The 19,485-nt window shown below is 39.1% G+C and overlaps 1 protein-coding gene across 4 annotated transcripts in view; it reads right to left on the bottom strand.

The window, feature by feature from the left end:
- The window catches only part of Iru (E3 ubiquitin-protein ligase Iruka), a 63,956-nt gene extending 46,887 nt beyond the window's left edge, over positions 1-17,069 (bottom strand). For all 4 annotated transcript variants that reach the window (XM_083140921.1, XM_083140920.1, XM_083140922.1 and 1 more), the window contains exons 1-2: positions 17,005-17,069; positions 5,788-5,980 (exon numbers count right to left, since the gene is read on the bottom strand). In XM_083140921.1, coding sequence (XP_082997047.1) covers positions 5,788-5,871 — 84 coding nt within the window. In that variant the 5' untranslated portion in view covers positions 5,872-5,980; positions 17,005-17,069. The remainder of the gene's footprint in view (positions 1-5,787; positions 5,981-17,004) is intronic.
- Between the last annotated feature and the right edge of the window lie 2,416 nt (positions 17,070-19,485).

Here is a 19,485-nt window from a genome sequence, read left to right as displayed (position 1 = left end):
GTTGTTTTCCAAGAACATGACAATTTTAACTATGTTTGCCTAACCTAACCTTGCCGTGCATGGTATGTGGGACTATCCATGAATGGTTTGTGGGGCTATTGAACCTGGAAAAAAATACAAAATAAATAACACGGAAGTAGGTATTTTTCGATGAAGAAGGTTGCAATACTGCATAACCACTGATCATCGACAACGCTACTCAAGATTTCTCCGCCATATTGCGTGTAATGCAAGCGAAAACGAACAAACAAGAATTACTCGATATCTCCAAAATTGAGATTATTTGCGTGAAAAAAATGAAACGGCACCTTCAAGAATCCTTAGGAATGCAGAATACGTAAGTACCAATGTGAAAAAGAAGAAAATAAAGGAATTTCAGACGTTTCGGGGATACTAAACTTTTAATGTAATAAAGACAGTGATGTTCCTCTGCTTCTTTTTCACATCAGGTGAAGTGAGACAACCTCAAGTAGCCACATTTGTGAGATCACAGCAATTGGGATCAAAAAGTAAAGGATAAAAACTTAGCACAATACGGAATCACAACAAGACCACTACTTTACACTGTTTTCACACAAAAATTGTTTACTTTTTGACACGGACCGGAAAGAAACCTGGTTTTCATTGTTGGGCTGAAAACTGCACGTGATTGACACTGAGTACCAAACATGATGAGGAAGCAAAAAGAGAGTAGTGAGCAACTGTGATAAACATGAACAAATGGATCACAAAGGGCTCAAATTTTGAAATAGTCCAAATTGACTTTTGGAAAATGGCCATCAACTGGGAATGAATTTAAATGTAGACTTCATGATATTTGGCTATTTTCATCAAAAACATAATGTGTGAAAAATTTCAAATTGCAGATAATTGTGAAAAATAAATTAATTTCAAGTGTTTTGTCGCCCATTTTGTTTTGGCGATTTGTGGGAAAACCTTATGCGTTGGGAAAAAATGGATGTTATTTTCGGTTGCGCAACTGTTGGAACGCTACCACTGTGGATTCACATGCGACTCAACTCAATTTCCCTATGTTAATTTTCAACTCTGTTTTGTTTCAAAAATTAAATGGCGGTACTGCAGAAAGTATGGTCCGCAGTAGGAGAGGGATGGAGGGGAAGGTACGTGATAGTTTTTGGGCAAAGGTTATTTTGTTAGTAGTCCTTTTATATCTATCTGTTAGATGATACTTCAGGCATAAGTCAAGTTGATTGGTAAATAAATATTTCTGAAATGATATCTTTAGGCTAGACTCAATACTGGAACACTCACTGCAATGCTGATCAGCCACAGAAGGTTGGGGAAAAACACACTTCTCCTATACCTATCATGTATTTCATCGCCTTCTCGCATTCCCACAAAGCAAAACCAAATATGAAAGAGTCAGCATGCTTATAGCATGGCAAGATCATGCTAGAGTTTTGAATATACTGATGGTCCAATATCCACTTCTTGCCTGGGATTTACTAGTGTAGCTTGTGTCATTATGGAGGAAATTACAGGAAGGAAGGAGGCATTGTTGGTTTTATTGTATTTCTCGTACTTTACATCATGTTTCTCCGTCCATAGATTAATCGTGATGAACAGATTGAACAATAATTAGATGACATTGAAGAAGGAACACTCACGAAAGAGCTATATGTATACATTCTGCATGTTGCAATATTCACTTGCTGCAGCCTGTACTGCAGGCGAATATGCTGCATACAATGTAACACAGAGAAGTTTCACCACCTATCACTTAAACCATGTTTGTTGCAAAGTTGTAACGTTTCCTGCGCTAGAGATCGCTCGACAGTTTCTGTGTCAATCATACACGATGCAAATGTAGTCTGCTAGTGAGCGAAGAGCCAAAAAAACAGAGAAGCAGCGCTTCCGTACAACTGACCGCTCAGGAGAAGATCTGTGACGGAAGTGAAATGACATACATACAGGCAACTCGACTATTAGGGTCGGGGGTGTGCACCCTGAGTGTAAAACACATGTGAGCTCGCTGTAAACAGTGCACCGACGCAAGTCATTTAGGGATACCAGAAGTTCTCTTTTACCTGGACAAATCCTGTTTTTCGGGTATTAAAAATGCTCCAGGTGGGTTTTTAGGAAAATTTGGAAATATCCCATTATCTGCGGTGTAGACAACTGCTTAACTTCAAGATTAGTAACAAAATGTTATTTGTAAATAATTGTTAATATTGTTTCAGTTTTCCTTCAAAGTAAAGAAATACAACACTCTCAGTTGCAAGGGCAAAGAAAATAAACTTTTCTTGCAACAAATAAAAATTGTTGGACCTTTGCATCTCTTCTGTTGTCACCGCCGCACCACGTGAGGTTTTGATTTGAAAGCATTTGTGACATCTACCGTGGCTCTTGGTGAGCAGCAAGTTTCTAACAATAGGTAAGAATATGCAATTAGCCGGAGCTTACTTTGATTTGTTTCATGACAGAATTCAGAAATAAACAGTATTTTTTAACTGCCGTACTCATAGTTGTTACATGGCAGTGATCTGAACCATGCCAAAATGCAAATGTGTTTTTAGTGATGACTTACAAAAACGGATTCCCGACTTTAGGCCTGGAAGAAAAAACTCCTGAGGCAGAATGTCAATTGATGTTATTCTTTTAAAGCAAGAGACCAAGCTTCACAACCGTATAATATTAGGAGCATAGTGAATAAATATTAGAATATTTAGACATTTGCCTACAACGAGGCCTATTATTAGTAATACGGAAATGGGGTAAAATTATTTTACAGGGGTGTGTGATCTATAAGCCCACCAAAACATCAGTAGGCACAAAACGTGTGTCTTCGTCTAAAGTTAACAACATTTTGCAACCAACCTAAAAATGCCTTCTTTTTTAAAGTTGGTCATCTGGTAACCCTAAAATCGTTGCCGTATATTATTTTTAAAATTCTTTGAAATACAGTCTAAATAATGCACAAGATAAGAAATACAAAAGTATTCTGGCCATTGAAAGAAAAGCAGCAAACTGTTGCTGCGGACACACGCTCTGCGTGATTGACGCAAATCAATCACTTCCAAAAGCCATAGCAGAAGGATTTCTGCTACCCCTAAAATCAGCAAATGAACCGGTCCTTCCTTTCACAGTCGCTCCCAATCACCCCTCACTTGGGGATCTTCTTGTGAGCGGTGAGCTGTACATGGTGTTGCAACTTTATTCCTCACTTCTTTTTAAGTCATTCAAGACGTTTGTTTTTCATAATTATCACGGTAGTGGTTAGTGTGCTGTGTGTACATTCCTGTGCAGCTCCTTTGCGGTCTCGCTTCTCCAAACAGAAGGGAGTTGACAGCAGATAGCAACGCTGCTGCGTGATTTATGCTAGAAGGCTCAACGATTGGCAAGTGAGGGAACAATGACACTTATTCCAAATGTGGTTTAACTCAGTTGTGAGAGTTGAGTTGGATTAGATACAGCCATTGACGTCCAAAACTTTGAAGAGAAAAAAAAGGAAAAAGATAATTTTAAAAGAAAAAATTAGTAACAGAGCTCAAATACTTTGTGCTAAAACTTTGGATGTATATGTTTCCTGTACAAAAATTAGATCTCTGATTATCATTTTCCTTAGCTAAGTTATTATAATTATCATAACTGTTTGAAAAGGCCAAAAATGCCGAAAGAGATGAAACAAAAAATGGTTGCCTTTTTTTAACGAAGTCAAGTTTCAGAAATAATGCCTACTTTAACTACCTTTGCATAAGGGTTAGAACAAAAAAAAATATGAATATTTTAAAGAATGGTCAAGCATTGCTGGAAGATTCGGTATGGATTGACCCTATTGTGACATTAGATTTTACAGAAAGTGCAGAAATACTAATGCAACCACTCTAACTGGCCTAAGCTACTCAAATTTTGGTCCAAGTTCCTTTTGTTTTATTGCGATTTCATCATGCTAGGATGAACATAAATGCTTTCGTAGTAAGGTTAGGCAGGCAAAGTTTGGTTCTCTTAGTATTAAAAAAATGTCCCTAAATGCATTCTACTAAGGTTCCAATTTAGTTCTACATTAGTTACGATACTTACAGCCACTTGTCAACAGGAATATACATTGCCCATGGGAAGCATGCATGCTTGCGTAAGGTAATTTTAAAGTTGTTTTTCAACATAAATAACTTTTTTTGATATCCAAACAGTGCTCATTACTTTAAGGAAGGTACAAATTTTGTGTGACAATGTTTGCCAAAATTCTAAGATAATTAGTCTTCCTGCTAAGAGAATTTGAAAAAAATCAAACAATCGGAACCGTTACCAGTAGCCTACCTAACCCAGGTTTCATGATTCATCACACTGTGGGGTTTCTTTCTTGCACTGCTTAGGTTCAGTGTGAATTATAAATCTCCATAGTGTGTGGGTTAACTGCTCTCTACAATAATAATACTAATATTTATCGTTAGTAGAAGTATCTTAATTCACAAAACTTTGACGATATGTGAATATCTTAAGTAATTAATAAAAGATGCTAGTGAAACTACCACAATATGGTATATTATAAACTGGTGATAATAGTTGTGCCCAAACTATAATTTCATGCTGCAGTACTGGCATCAACATAGGTCATGTGATGAGTATACTGTACACATGCATGCATAAACTCATGTAAATACTTTTTACTGCTTTTAATAATAATAATAATACAGACTCTAACACTGCCTTACACAAAAAAAAGACCGGTAACAGTTCAGATTGTTTTATGATTTCTCCTAGTACAAACACTAATTATCGTAGAATTCTGCAAATCATTGTCACACGAAATTTGAACCTTCCTTAAAGTAATGAGCACTGTTTGGACTCGAAAATTACCTTACGCACCTCTCATGGACAAGATATTCTCCGTCGACAAGCAACAGTAAATATCGTAGAAGGGTGGGTATGAATGTAGAAGTGAATCGGATGCTAAAGGAACCAAACCTAACCTAACCACGAAAGCATATATTGAACAAAATCTTAAGTAATCACTAAAACTCCGCAGTATGTGTTAACAGACATACATCGAAATCGAACCATGTAAAAATTGCATTTTTAGCATGATGAAATCGCAATAAAACAAAAGGAACTTGGGGCGAAACTTTTTCTCATTAGAAAGGGAAAAAAATCAAAAAGCGGGACAAATAGATGTGTAGAAGCTTTTTCGGGGCAAGGAATTTATCAAAAAACGAGACGTCTGACAACACTATATTCAACTACCATTCTTCGTGTTTTCATGAAAGCCAAACTTTCTTCGACAATTGAACACAAAAATGAGCTAACACTTGCAGATAGATCTGCACAGTAAAGCTATTCATAACGTATTTGAATGTTGTTACTTAGCAGATGACATGGTATTTTTACAGAGTTTTGCACACACTAACTCTCATCCTTTAGGATAGAGATGTACATCCACATATATCTGAAAATTTCATTTTCATTACAGTACATTACAGCTTGGTTGGAAAGCAACAAAAAATAGGCATTATTTTATTTTATCGTTAAGACATGCATTACGTAAAGCAATTTGATTTGTCAGTTCATATTCATGCAATTACCCACAATATTACATGCCGAGCGCACAAACTATCACAAATTGTACAAGTTACATAAATATATAAAACTCCATTAGCATATAAATCGAAATAATGCTCAAAAATTAAAATCAGAACCAAAAAATATTTAGACATGTTAGGATTATTGACCCAAATAGGCCTAACAAGCTACACCTCTATCAGTCGTAACTTGCCAATAATCAAGTTTATTTTTTTCACAAATGAAAAGGATTAGTCTCCATAAACTTACAGGTAACACGCTGCTAATTTCTCGACTGCATTTATGGCAGAAAAATCGGGAGATCACTGGGTCTTCAACTGCTGCTTCAGCCATTTCTAATTTAACATAACACAACGTCACTACTGTGCATTTTGCCCCCCGATGGCAGCACGTTGCAACTCTGTGCTCCTACGTAACACTTGACTCTACGAATGCGATACACCTGCAAAGAATAATAATAGTCACTAAATTAACCGGTATGGTGCATGTTTTGTTGCACAATTGGTATGGTGGGGTTTCCAAATTAGAAAGGACAAAAATAATAAAAAACAATTGAATCAAAAATAAACGTAATATTTGGCTATATTTACAAATTAATCATGTAAAAAATAGCCTACTCTAAGGTTCTGTATGTACATGTAGAAACTTTATTTTACCATGCATGTTATTTTTAACAAATAATATGCAGTGATTTCAACAAATATTGTTATTACCTGGATCATGGATGACAATGTTTGTGAAAAAAAATATGACGTATCAATGTCAGGAACAATAGTAAATAAAAAATATATTTAAAATGAATATATCTCACAATTGAACAAAACCGCAATAAATAGGTGTTTACAAACAATCCACGCACATATTTCTTGCGCAGTCACTACATATTGGCGTGCTGCAAGTTACACAATATAGTTTTGAATGTGAGGGCAGAGGAAATGAGATGAATGAGAAGAGAACACATATTAAAAACATGAATGTATGTACATAATTAATTTGTAATTCTTTTTTGTTATTTTTTTAGGCTATTTTAACCCGTAACTGGAATGGTGGGGTCACTGTGACCACAATGAAAATTGTTTCTTATGTATTTCGAAATTTCGCCACGCCGTGGTGTTGCAAGTGTCTCTGCCTTTCAGACAGCGTGCTGTGAGCTGTTGAGAGCATTAGCGTTCATTTGCTTGAAGTATTGTTCCTTGTGGAACAATACTGCCTACACTTGAAATTAATTAAGTTTTCAGTATGGTGGGGTGTCTCTGACGCAACTGCCACTACACTATCACGTACTGCAGCAACACAACCGTAGCTCTCAATAGGTCACAGCACGCTGTCTGAAAGGTACTGAGACTTGCAGCACCACGGTGTGGGGAAATTTTGAAATACAGAAGAAACAATTTTCATTGGGGTCACAGCGACCCCCCAGAAGAAAAAAAACCTTGGGACGAAAAGTCTCCGCGCAGCTTTCCCTTCGTCCCTCCAGCTCGGGCCATAAGGAAGCATGGTTCACTCCCCCTCCGCTACTCGCGGGAGTACGGTGTACAGGAGTCGCAGGTCTGCGCAGGTTGTTTTGCTCTAGTGATGGGTTCAAGCCGTTCATTTGTGCGAGTCGACTCATGAGCGCTCGCTCACTGAGAAGAATCGTTCAAATGAGTCGTTCAAAAGAGTCGCCAAGCTTCTTTTTCTCGAAACACATGCCTGAAGAGGGGGAAGGGGGTAGGTGGTGTTGAAGCAGATGATTGTATTTAACGAACACAACGTACGTCCTTCAAGATTAATAAATTGTATTGCATTTTTGTGTATGTGTGTGTGCGTGTAGCCGACTAGAGGCCAAGATTCTGAAGTAATCGACATTTGATCTTGCCACAGAAGTTCCCGGGATCTAGTCCCGGTCTGGGCAAGGATATTCTTTACGAGTGTCCCTTCATCTATATCATCACGCATCATCCTCATCGTCGCGATTACTTAAAATTTGAAGAAAAGCGGCATAAAATAAGAAAAATACAAATACGATTCTGTATGTGTGTGGATATACATATATGTGTAAACAGTAAACACACACACACACAAACAAAATTTATACTTTTTTTTATACACATACTTGTTTTCATTACTCTGCCTCATGAGTGAGATTTTCTATATTTGTATCTTGTTTCAGTTTACATTTCATGCTGCGGATAATGCAAATTATGCAGTACGATAGCATACACAGAAATGCTATATAATTATATCAACCTTTTATTAGTAATAACGTGCATTTACATATTCTTCCTTTTTTGCATTCGATCACTGGTTTTAATATCGCAACAAAATGCACTCCAGATCTGCGCTGCGACACATGCTTGCATTTCCACGAGCATCGCTCGTTCACGACTCTTGAAACAGCACGAAGAGTCACAGCACAGTCCCACGACTCTTTCCCCATCATTCGTTCACGACTCGCGAGTCGGCACGAAGAGTCATTAAGCACCTTAGCGACTCTTCTCCTCCCTCATCGTTCACGACTCGCGAGTCGGCACGAAGAGTCATTAAGCACCTTAACGACTCGCTCGCCTTAGCGACTCTTCTCCTCACTCATCGTTCGCTCGCGAGTCGCGAGCTCTCTTACACAAGGCGCGGCGGCGGCAGTCTCGCCAGCAGACTGGATCTACAGTTTAAAGTAGGATCCACCCGCTCGCTCTCCGCGGATGGCTCACAGCTGTGTTTAAGAAATATATATCGCTCTTGAACATTATCCATGTCCATCCCATATCCATGTTTTTGTTGTTCTACAGTCATTCAATATAAGTTTCTGCCAATATCATAATGTATGATCGAATTTCTATAAAGCGGGCCAAATTATACGTATGTATTTTTTTTCAATGTTGCTCTCTACTAGCAAAACACCTTAACACGTAGGCTCACCGCAGATGGCCAACAGCTGTTTATATCACTCGTGAACATGACCCATGTCCATCTTACGTAGTTGTTCCTAATTCTGCAGTCATTCAATAAAAGCTTTTTTGCAGTATCATGTACGATGAGATTTATGATTAAACTTCTATATTTATTCTTTAATGCTGTTTTCATTAGTAAAATATTTACACGTTAATGTTAATGAAATATTTCACGTCATATGAAAACGATTTTGTCAGACAATGTTTAAAGTTCACTTTATGCTCGGGATTGAAGCTACATTTTAAACTGGGGGTCTAAATCACTGAGCAAGGTGCCTCCACAGAGGATCGAATCCGAGACAGGAAGCGATTTCCTTACCAGGGTTTAACAAGGAGTGAAAGGATGGCTGAATAACATAAATAAAACATACTCCATGGTGCATGTTCTTTGTTTCTTGGTTTCTATGTTGGCCAGCTTGAAATAATCTTGGAGTGACAGATAAGTGGTGTCGCCCTCCTCAAAGTAAGCCTATTGACACCGAAAGTTCCGGGTTCGAACCCCAGCCCAGAGATGAGTGGTAATCTGTATTTAACCTCTTGTCAATTACTCTAATCACCATCCATCGTCCGTCGTTGCCTTGTAACGATACCTGGTGGATCCCACTTTAAACTGTAGATCCAGTCCCGATTAGCTTATCTGTACGTAAAATTCATTCATCCTCGCTGTCAATACTAAGCAATTAGGTATAAAAGATGCATAAAATACAACAAAGCGTGTTAGGCAGTTAAAATATTAAAACTGAATTAATAAATTATAAAATATAATTACTGCATGCTAATTTATAAGAAATTATAGCATTTTAAAATTTGTTTGTTCCTTAATGGGAAAATAACTAGTAGCTTATTTCTTCTGTTCATTCTCATGTTAACAGATTTGTTTTCTTGGATAAATAAAATTGAACGTGTAAATTAAAAGGTTTACATGTGCACGAAGCGGAAGAGCAACTCGATCGAGTATCGTGGTGAGACAAGATGACTTGGCACATCGTTTCAACTCGTGAATGAGAATGCATATCTTGTTCGTGATTTGATTTCAAGTTAAAAACACCTGTCAGGTCTTGTTCGCTTATCGATTTCAAAGCATAAATCGGTATCGTTACTCCAATGAGACGAGATTCTCGGACAGTACATTTTACACAGAGTGTCTCTCATCATCTCACCAACTTTGGAAGGGTTGGCCCTGTTTTCATTGCGATTTTGTAATGCCCTGCTACTTGTGAAACTGATTCACTTCCAACAATTTCAGTCGCCTCTGTGGAGGAGTGGTTAGAACAGTGCGCTAAGAGGAATCTCGGAATTGAGTGTCACTTCATCAATTTCATTATATCATCACTGATTTTCATGTTCGCGATTAGCCAAAGTGGCAGAAGAGCAAAGCCTGGGCAAAAGTGGTATCCCGAGCCGCTACGTGTTTCCACCGAATATCGGCCTCAGGATTCCCTGCCCTCGTGCCGCGATGTGCTAACCACTCCGCCACGGGGGCCGGCCCTCCCCATCACATCTCTGTTTTACACTAAAGGCTATGATTGAATATGAATTTAAAATTTTGTGTGCGTCACTTAGGCTATTTTGCACCCTTCACTTTATACGGGATCCAGCCCCTTACCAGAACTAAAATAGCATAACTGTAATGTCCTGTAGTAACTAAAATATTAAAATAATCTGACCGGTTAAAAGCTGAGGCTGTAAAGGCACTCTGCACACATAAGGACAAAACACAGGACAACACACACACACACACATTCCTACGAAAATTATACTGGCCGTAGGTATAGACGCCAGAGCCTCGTTAGTCTGCAAAATGCAGTCCAGGGTGTACTATGTGGAACTGAGGTTGACAATTGGGTGTACTACGTGGAAGGATCATCCCTTACATCCCTTAAACTATATTTCTCGAGACCCTTGATATGTTAACCACGCCGGCATACATTATAGAATACTTGAGTTAGTTTTGTCAATATTAATTTTATTGATTGCATTTTTGTTTTGCAATGATTTTGCGCATTGAATTTTCATATTTATCTTTGCTTTTCATTTGTGTTTTACTTTTATTTTGTATATAATGCTGTGTTTCTATTGGTGTAAATTTGTGATTCGTCTCTAATAACGTTATCATTTCAATGTGATTTAAATTTTAATCTTCTAATCTTACGTGTATAATATATAAGTATATGTATGTACACATGCATACAGAGAGAAAGAGAGGGAAATTGCATGATATGATCGTTAGAGGGGAAATCCCCACCGTTGCACGCATAATTTCAAATTTGTTCCTTGTATTATATTAAATTAATGTTATAACAAATTGAATATCTATTATAGATCGGATTATAAGAAATTATGTATAACTGCGTGTGTGAGCGTGTGTTTGTCTCTCAGGTTCTTTATTAAAAAATCAGAAAAACAGAACATAATGTAGTATTCAAATATAAAAAGACCTTCATTTCACGAGTCCACTTATAATTAATTCATTATCATGTGGTTTGTTCTATTAGGTAATTCTTAACTGAATATAAAAAATTGTAAGTTATAATTTTTGTTTTAATACATGTTTGTTATTTTCACTAAAGGTTTATAATTTGAACTTGTGCTTGCTGCTTGTATTACGTCATTTTTGGATTTGGAGTAACATAAAACAAAAGGTGTTTATTGTCTTTGATCTTGCTTTAGAAAATAATGATTGGTTGATTGATTTGGTTTATTTTACTTCGCCTTTCTGTCACTTTTTTTGGGTAATCGCGAAGATCAGGATGAGTAATGAGGTGTACTAACCACTCCACCATGGAGGCCGGCGCTTTAAAAAATAATTAAAAGTAACAATCGCTTTCCACACTAAGTATTTTGTGTTGCAAATTATAAATTACTGCCTCCCTTTTCTGATTCACTTTAATAGCATAGTGGTTAACGCTGTCATGTATTAAAATGGTTTGCTTGGCAAAAATTGTTATAAGTCCACTTTTATGCTCCAATAGGCTAATCGGGTCTCCCCGATGACGTAGTTATAACGTCGCCGGTAATCAAGGGGTACCGTGTTCAATACAAAGTGGAGGTTCGGATCCCACTTTAAACTGTAGGTCCAGTCCCGACTATCCTATCTGCACATAAAGTGGACTTAAACAATAACAACTCAAAATAGGCTAATCGGAATATTGTAATCAAGAGGTCTGTGCCTAACACCTTCCCAAAATCTTTACAAGACTCCCCTAATATTTTTTACTAACATTTAATTTCTTGTAATTTTAGCGCTAATGGTTTGGCCGATCTTGAAACTACAGGACAAATTTGTTGGCTGTTCTTCGCTGCCCGTCATGGGCTGAGGTTGCGCGCTCTCTCTCTCTCTCTGCAAACAACACTCGCGAGTCGCGAGTCGACTCTTTCCTTCGTTCAAAGAGTCGCTAAAGTGTGCCACGACTCTTTGAACAAAGGAAAGAGTCGACTCGCGAGCATGCTCCTTCCCCTCTCATCGTACACGGCACGTTTCAGCCAGCTTTACTCAACTAGTAATACGGAAAAGGAACAGAGAGGACCCCCCCCTCCCACTCCTCTCCAGTCCCAATTTGCTGCCCGCAGAATCGACTTGCTTTCTTTAAAAAATTCCGGCCGCCAGGCGAGTATACACTTGCGCATGCGCCTTCCTCGCAAAATTCGTGGAAAGGAGAGTGAATAATGGAATAATAGTTGCTTGGCGGGCGGAGGAGTCGTGGCACACATACGACTCTTTGAACGTGTCGTTCAATTCTGGTGAACGAGTCGTTCACCGCTCACAAGAGAGAGTCGTTACTTTTGAACGACTCGTTCACGAACGACCCATCACTATTTTGCTCGTGGTTCTACTAAACAAGGGCAAGGTTTACATATACAAAATTATAAGGACTATAGTTTTTCAATTTAAAATATCCATCTGCCTTTTGTGAAAGCCGTAGATTAACTTTTCTTGAGTTAAAATACATACATAGCAAGGAAAAATTATTTTCTTGTTAGCTTGAGTAAATTAAAATCATCTATACTCTTTCGTTCCAGAATATTAATTTTAAAGAAAATGAAATAAGAAAGAGACCCTGTTATAGAATCTTACCTTTTATCTGCAGAGGCATAGCCATGTTTTTAATATTTTTTTTGTGGGGCACATCCTGCGATGTATTTTTTTTTATTTTAAAGTGTTGAAATATTGGGGGGATACTACTGAAATAACAACCTGTAATGTACTGTCACTATGTGATTATTCTATTCATAAAATATTACTTTTGCCAAAATGTTACTGGACACCAGAAAAAAATATGATTTTCAAAGTATTTTTCAGAATGTGCATGAACTTTCGTGAATTAATGAGAAACACTAAAGATTAACTTCCCTCTACACACAGCTCCGTGCCATGAAGGCACATTTATGGAATGTGGGGGTAGGGACCCACTCAATCATTTTAGAGGTGGTGAGATCTGATCAGCACCACGCTCCGGCCACCTTTATTTCCCCCTGGTACCCATTGCTTTGAAGCTGGGTGAGCCCCAGAGCTGCTTTACGTTGGGCCTAAGCTGGAAAAATTCCTACCTTAGATCACCCACCCTGGGAAACGAACCCAGGTCTCCCACGTGGCAGGCAGACCGACTAGACCATCGCAAGATAATATAAAATATTACATTTACATTATTACATGAATTAACGTGCAAACAAAAATAGTGTCTCATTGCATCCACTTATAAGCAATTTTAAACAGAGATTAACATTTTTCAGTGCAGTAAAACTTTTCTTGTAAAGCAGTGTAATTTGACAAAATTTCAGGATGGAGTCATGGAGTGAGCCCATGCTAATGTTTCCCTGATGAAAAATATCAAGGAAACGGGGGAAACAATCCACCAATTTTGTTCATAACAATTGGGATATGGTTCGCCAATTAAATGACATGGACCAGTGATTGAAGTCCTGGTCTAGACTGCAACACATCCTGTTGCAGCATCACTGACAGACAATTTCACAAAAATGGCATCTGCTTCAAGCCTTTTTTTTCTTATTATTATTAAATTTTGTACCCTGTGTGTATTGGATCATACTGTAATATTCAGATCCATGCTGGGAGATTCTGGCCACCATCAGTATCACCAGTGGTTCAAAGGCAGTGGATCCAGTAGCAGTATCACTGATGGTAAAACAGTGGCAACAAAAAAAAATCAGGCGAAACAAAGGCTGGCTTAGCAATGTCGCACCATGCCAGACACCCAGTTTTGAGTTCTGGTCAAGCCTGCTGTTTTACATGTTCTTGCCCCCCCCCCCCCTTTCTTAAAAAAGAATGTTCAAAGATCATCATCCTTACAAGCATAAGAACTTGTCACCTTCGACTACTAGGTGACAACATACACTGGTCAAAAAATTAGGGAAGCAAGCAAGAAATCCCCAAACCAAAGTTGGTAAGTCAAAAGTAGCAATGTATTTTGATTAGGTGTGTGTGTCCTCAACCAGTACAATACATGTCTAATGAGTCATTAGCACAACAGAGTTCTAGGGGTGATTTCTGCAAGGTACTGCACAAAATCAGGAGAACAGCACGGTGATAAGACAACAGAAATGGACAGATACGCAACAGATCCATACCTCTAATAAGGCGTGTAGTCGCCATGAACTGCTATGACAGCTGCACATCTGTTTTGCATGGAACCAATAAGGTTATCAACGACAGCCTGCGGGATATTCACCCATTCCTCCAGAAGGGCCATTTCCAACTGTTGCAGAGTTGTAGGCGGCGCTGGCCGAGCAGCAATGCATCTTCCGAGTGTGTCCCACACATGTTCAATGGGATTCAAGTCTGGGGAGGATGCTGGTCATACCATTCGTTCGATACCCTCATCCCTTTGCATGGCGTCAACCAGACGTGCTCGGTGAGGTCGGCATTATCGTCCACAAAAATGAAACGATCACCGATATCTGCAGCCATTGGGACAACATGAGGCCTGAGGATCTCATCCCGGTATCGTAAGGCTGTCAAAGTACCGTTCCGGATAATGTGCGGGGGGGTATGTCGACCAACACTGATCCCTGCCCATACCATTAAGCCACCGCCACCATACTGAGACACTTTGCGCACATGTGCGGGATAATTGCGAGTCCCACGTTCCCTCCAGATGAGAATGTGTCGATTATCTGACTGGAGACTGAAACGCGACTCATCCAAGAAGAGAACTGAACTCCACTCTCCATGTCCCCACTCACGATGTTCCACAGCCCACTGTCTGCGGGCCCTACGGTGTTGGGCATTCAGAGGGACACATACCATTGGTCTTCTTGCATAAAGACCCCTTTCCCGCAGGCGATTTCGTACAGTTTGGCCCGAGACTCTTCGTCCTGTTGCCAAAACAAGGCCGCGTTGCAAGTCAGTTGCAGTTTGCTGCCTATTCCTGCGAGCCGACAATGCTAAGTACCGGTCTTCCCTAACTGTTGTTGACCGTGGGCGACCTTGCCCAGGCCTCCTTCATACTGTACCTGTCTGTTGAAATCGTGTCCACAACCTGGAAATGACACTGCGTGACACACCAAGGGCTGCAGCCACCTCACGTTGTGTTTGCCCTGCTTCCATCTTCCCAATGACTCTCCATGCGCTAGATTCCCCTAAATCGTGTTGTTCTGCCATCGTTCCTATTCAACACTACTCAACTGAATCCCACCTGCACTTACGGTCTGCCAGCACCACACAACCGGTGTTCCCAAGTGACCTCGTGATTGCTCCTCATATCACAAATTCTGCCACGTGCCTTATGGTGTCACTAGAGAGCTCTTCATGCTGATGATTCATCACAGATGAATTGTACTGGTTGAGGACACACTCACTTCATCAACATACATTGCTACTTTTGACTTTCCAACTTTGGTTTTGGGATTTCTTGCTTGCTCCCCTAATTGTTTTGACCAGTGTAGTAGATAAGATTAGGTACAAAACTAAATATTAGTCATTTTGTGGTTATGAACAGTAATTTTGAGCAATGTTCCTTGTTTAATTGGTACTTGCAGACTTGAAAATGAAGTCTGTATCTATACCTCATCTGGACGTCCGCAGGATTTTTTCCAGGGAGGGGCAAGGAAGGTACATTTTTCCAGGGGGGCCAACATGGCATATTTTCCCCAATAATAGTGTTCATCCCTCAAAAAAAAACACTGCTTAATTGAATTTATCATGTTCATGCAATAATTAACACACATTATTGTGGATGAAATTAAATTATATGTGTGAAATATGTAATTTTTGGTTGACTTTCGTTTTCCAGGGGGGGGGGGCAGCCCCCCCCCTTCCAGATGCCCATGTATCTGTTAACAGACCAGTGTTAGTAATTACTACTGTAGTTTGAATTGTTGTTCATTTTATATTGTCTATGTAAAAAAAAAAAAAACAATATGTAATGTTTTGAATGTAAAGTATCCAATATGAAAACAATCCTATTTAAGTGAAAAATAAATTGTACCATCATAAATCTAATATGCTGTATTTATTATGTAGAATCAAATAACTTCTCCGACTTGAACCATTTGAAACATGTAATTCTAGATCATTCTTACAATGGCCAGAATTAACTTCTGCTGGGTGTCATATTGCCTAACCTAGTTGCAGGACCTTGTAGTTGGTGGTGGGGCTTGCATGCTAGGCCGGTGGTTCCCAAAGCATGCACCGCGGTATCACTGACGGCTTACATGGGCACCGCGAAATGATGTAATATTTTCACTGAAATGACACTTATTCCAGTGTAAGTGCTTATTAAGTACATTTTACGCATAAAATGTTTCTGAATTTAGAATGTGTGTTTATTTTTTTCTTGAGGCAAGCAACCTAACCACACTAATTGAGCATTGCAAGTGTTAGATATGTCTACATTCTGACTTGTGCACCATGGAAAAAATCTTGAAACACTAAGGGCACCGCAGAAATATCTTGAAATGCTAAGGGCACCGTGAAACTAAAAAGTTTGGGAGCCGCGGTGGCTCAGTCGGTAACGCGTCTGACTACCATGCTCAAGGTCCCGGGCCGGTTCAAATCCGGGAACTTTTCTAACGTTGGAAGCGGCTCTGGCGCCCACCCAGCGTCAAATGACATGGGTACCTGGGGGAAACCCTGGGGGGTAAAGGCGGTCAGGGGCGTGATGCTGATCACATCACCCCCACTCACGATCGGATCAAGAAAGGGTGGGGCGTTACCCCCACATCCCCTATACGCCTTCATGGCGTAGTGCTAAGCACAGGGGAGCACTTTACCTTTTTACCCCTGCCCTAGGCTATACCGGCAGTATCATAGCTACTACTTCCATTCTATTTGGGAACTCTATGCTTTACTGCTAACAGCTCAAGTGGATGGTGGCAGAGGCCACCGAAATTAATAGAACATTTACAAGTAAGTTTCACGGATATATCTTTAGTAACTCGCTTACGTCTTATATTATCAACCACGTTGTTTATTTCCCTCAACATGAATAAAATGATCATCATAACACATCAATGGCATTATTATGGTAAAACAAATAAAATTATCTAATAAGGGTTCAATTAAATGATTTCCACATACCCTAAAAGAAAGATTAAGTTCAAGTTCCATATTTTCAATCAGGTTTGTAATTGTTCCATATTTTCAATCAGGTTTGTAATTCATGAATCACTAGGTGACAATAGGGCATTGTTGTTAACTTGATTAATGTCCAAAAAATGCTAATTTTGAATTCATAAGAAAAACGAAGTTAGAATTGTGAAGGAAGAAAAAATTACTCAAGGGATGTAGGTGGTTATTATATATTTGAAATAAAGAGAGAAAGAGAGAGAGAGAGAGAGTGGATGTGTGTGTGTGTAAAAGAAGATTTTTAATCAGCTGAAGACAAGACGAAGAAAAAGAGTGCTTATTTTGAAACAATTATGGCTGTAAAGTAGTGACAAACTGATCTACAGAAGTTCTCACTTTGTCCACAAGCGAGAAAATGTAATTGGATCCAGAAACAGCCGAACATTTGTTACTACCAAGTTAAGTCCTACCCTGGAGTTACTTTACAGACACTGGATCTCTTTCTGGCAAGGACAATAAATATGTTTTGGAGTGCTTGTCTGACAATAGCAGATCTGTATTTAAGTATGTAGGAGGCCACAATTCCAGGCCCCTATCTGCAAAGAGGCTTCCACTGGGGAAAATTACTTCAAAAAGGACCTAAAAAAAACTGATATGATTTGACAGAGAGTTATATAAGTGAAATTATACATTATTATTCCTGACCTCTACACCTATAAATACAAGCCTCAATGATAGCCTTTCTCAGCTAAAACAGGGAAGATAAAAATTTTGAAAAAACACTAGTTATGCACAGGGATTTTTGAGCATTCAAAAGACAATGAAAGGAGGTAAGGCAGGTGATAAAAGTAGCAGAAAACTCAGCCAGGCACATCCTTTATTTGCAAAACCATGACTCCTACCAGCCATCTGGATAAACACCTCACTTCTGGGGTCCTACTGAATTAGCTACTACCGTGCGTCCATTTCGATCTTCAGCCGAGAGATCGGGAGAAGCGTGGCGGGCGGCGTTGACGGAGATGCCGACATTTGCGGCCTGTAATGCCCGCTTATTTTTATGGGCATATGCAGACATTTATATAAATATTGCAAAACGAGCACTAACCTGTGTTATAAGAGTTGTTCAAACTGATATCCACCAAGTGCCAAGTGTGTAGACTTTCGGGGAGAATACGTTGAATAGCCTGAAACTTTCATGCCTGTAGCTAAAGTCCTTCTGGGTCGGGTCGAGAACTTATCAGCCCCCCTCGTAACGTGAACCTTGCGACTGGCATTCCAATCCTCTTACTGACACAACACACATACACACTGCAATAACACAAACAAGTAACGGCAAGTAACCAATAATAACACTGTTGCGCACAGTACGAAATTAACACGCTCTTGGTTTACATCTGCTCGCCACTATATTCAAAGCTCTGTCGCGAAGGAACAAAAAACTCGAGCTCGGAGATTTCGGATTGCAAGGAAGCTCACGAACACCATTGACTTTTAACGGTTTCGTCTACAGCGTAATCTTGATACAGTGTTGCACATTCGAAACCTCCAAACGATCCCCATCGACACAAAACTCTTTCAAGGATATAAACTTAAGCAGGACGTTACTGGTCAAAACTATGATTAAAATGTTTTATTATCTGTGGCTCTTAACATCGTTTCTAAAGCGTATTTTTTTGTGTATATAAGGGCAGAACTTGGATGAATTACAGATGATAAATTATAACACAGGTTAGTGCTCGTTTTGCAATATTTATATAAATGTCTGCATATGTCCATAAAAATAAGCGGGCATTACAGGCCGCAAATGTCGGCATCTCCGTCAGCACCGCCCGCCACGCTTCTCCCGATCTCTCGACTGAAGATCGAAATGGATGCACTGTACATTGCTTATACTTTACCTGGAAAGTTAATTGTTGAACCCCTCTTAATATTGTGTAATTCAGCAGTATACCTACAATCCTGTCAAAAATTTGAAAATTATTTTGAAAAACAATTTACCTTCACGTTTCCTGTACAAATACTCTTCATGCATCTAGGTAAGTTCAAATGCTAAGCCCTGAGTGGAACTATTTACTCAGAGAATCTGAATTGTGTTCCAATGATCCTTCATGTCATTGAGTGTTCTATTTTTACTTTTTTCTGTTGTTAATCATTATTATTTCCCTCGGATGAGACATTTCCTTCTTTCCATTTTCTGATTCTCCAGCTCCAATTAAACAAGGTAAATCCATACATATATGATCAGCACAAAAAAAATCGCTCAACATTATTCAATTTAATTTTGTTGGGTCCTTTAATATTCTTAAGGTCATTATTATTAATTTTGTACTTTTGGGGGTGAGGTGGTAAGACTAATCAGATCTGAACCTGATCAAAAAATAAAGTCTGTCAGGGTGGCTACTCACCGGGGATTCAGGGAATTGTGCACAAATTATTGGCTCCTGGAATTCTGCTTGAATTTATACATACTTATAAATGCTCTGAAAAAAGTTT

Source organism: Lepisma saccharinum, chromosome 19 (genome assembly GCF_977018435.1).
Source record: "Lepisma saccharinum chromosome 19, izLepSacc3.1, whole genome shotgun sequence".
Lineage (NCBI taxonomy): Eukaryota > Metazoa > Arthropoda > Insecta > Zygentoma > Lepismatidae > Lepisma > Lepisma saccharinum.
This window is presented reverse-complemented; position numbering and strand designations above follow the sequence as displayed.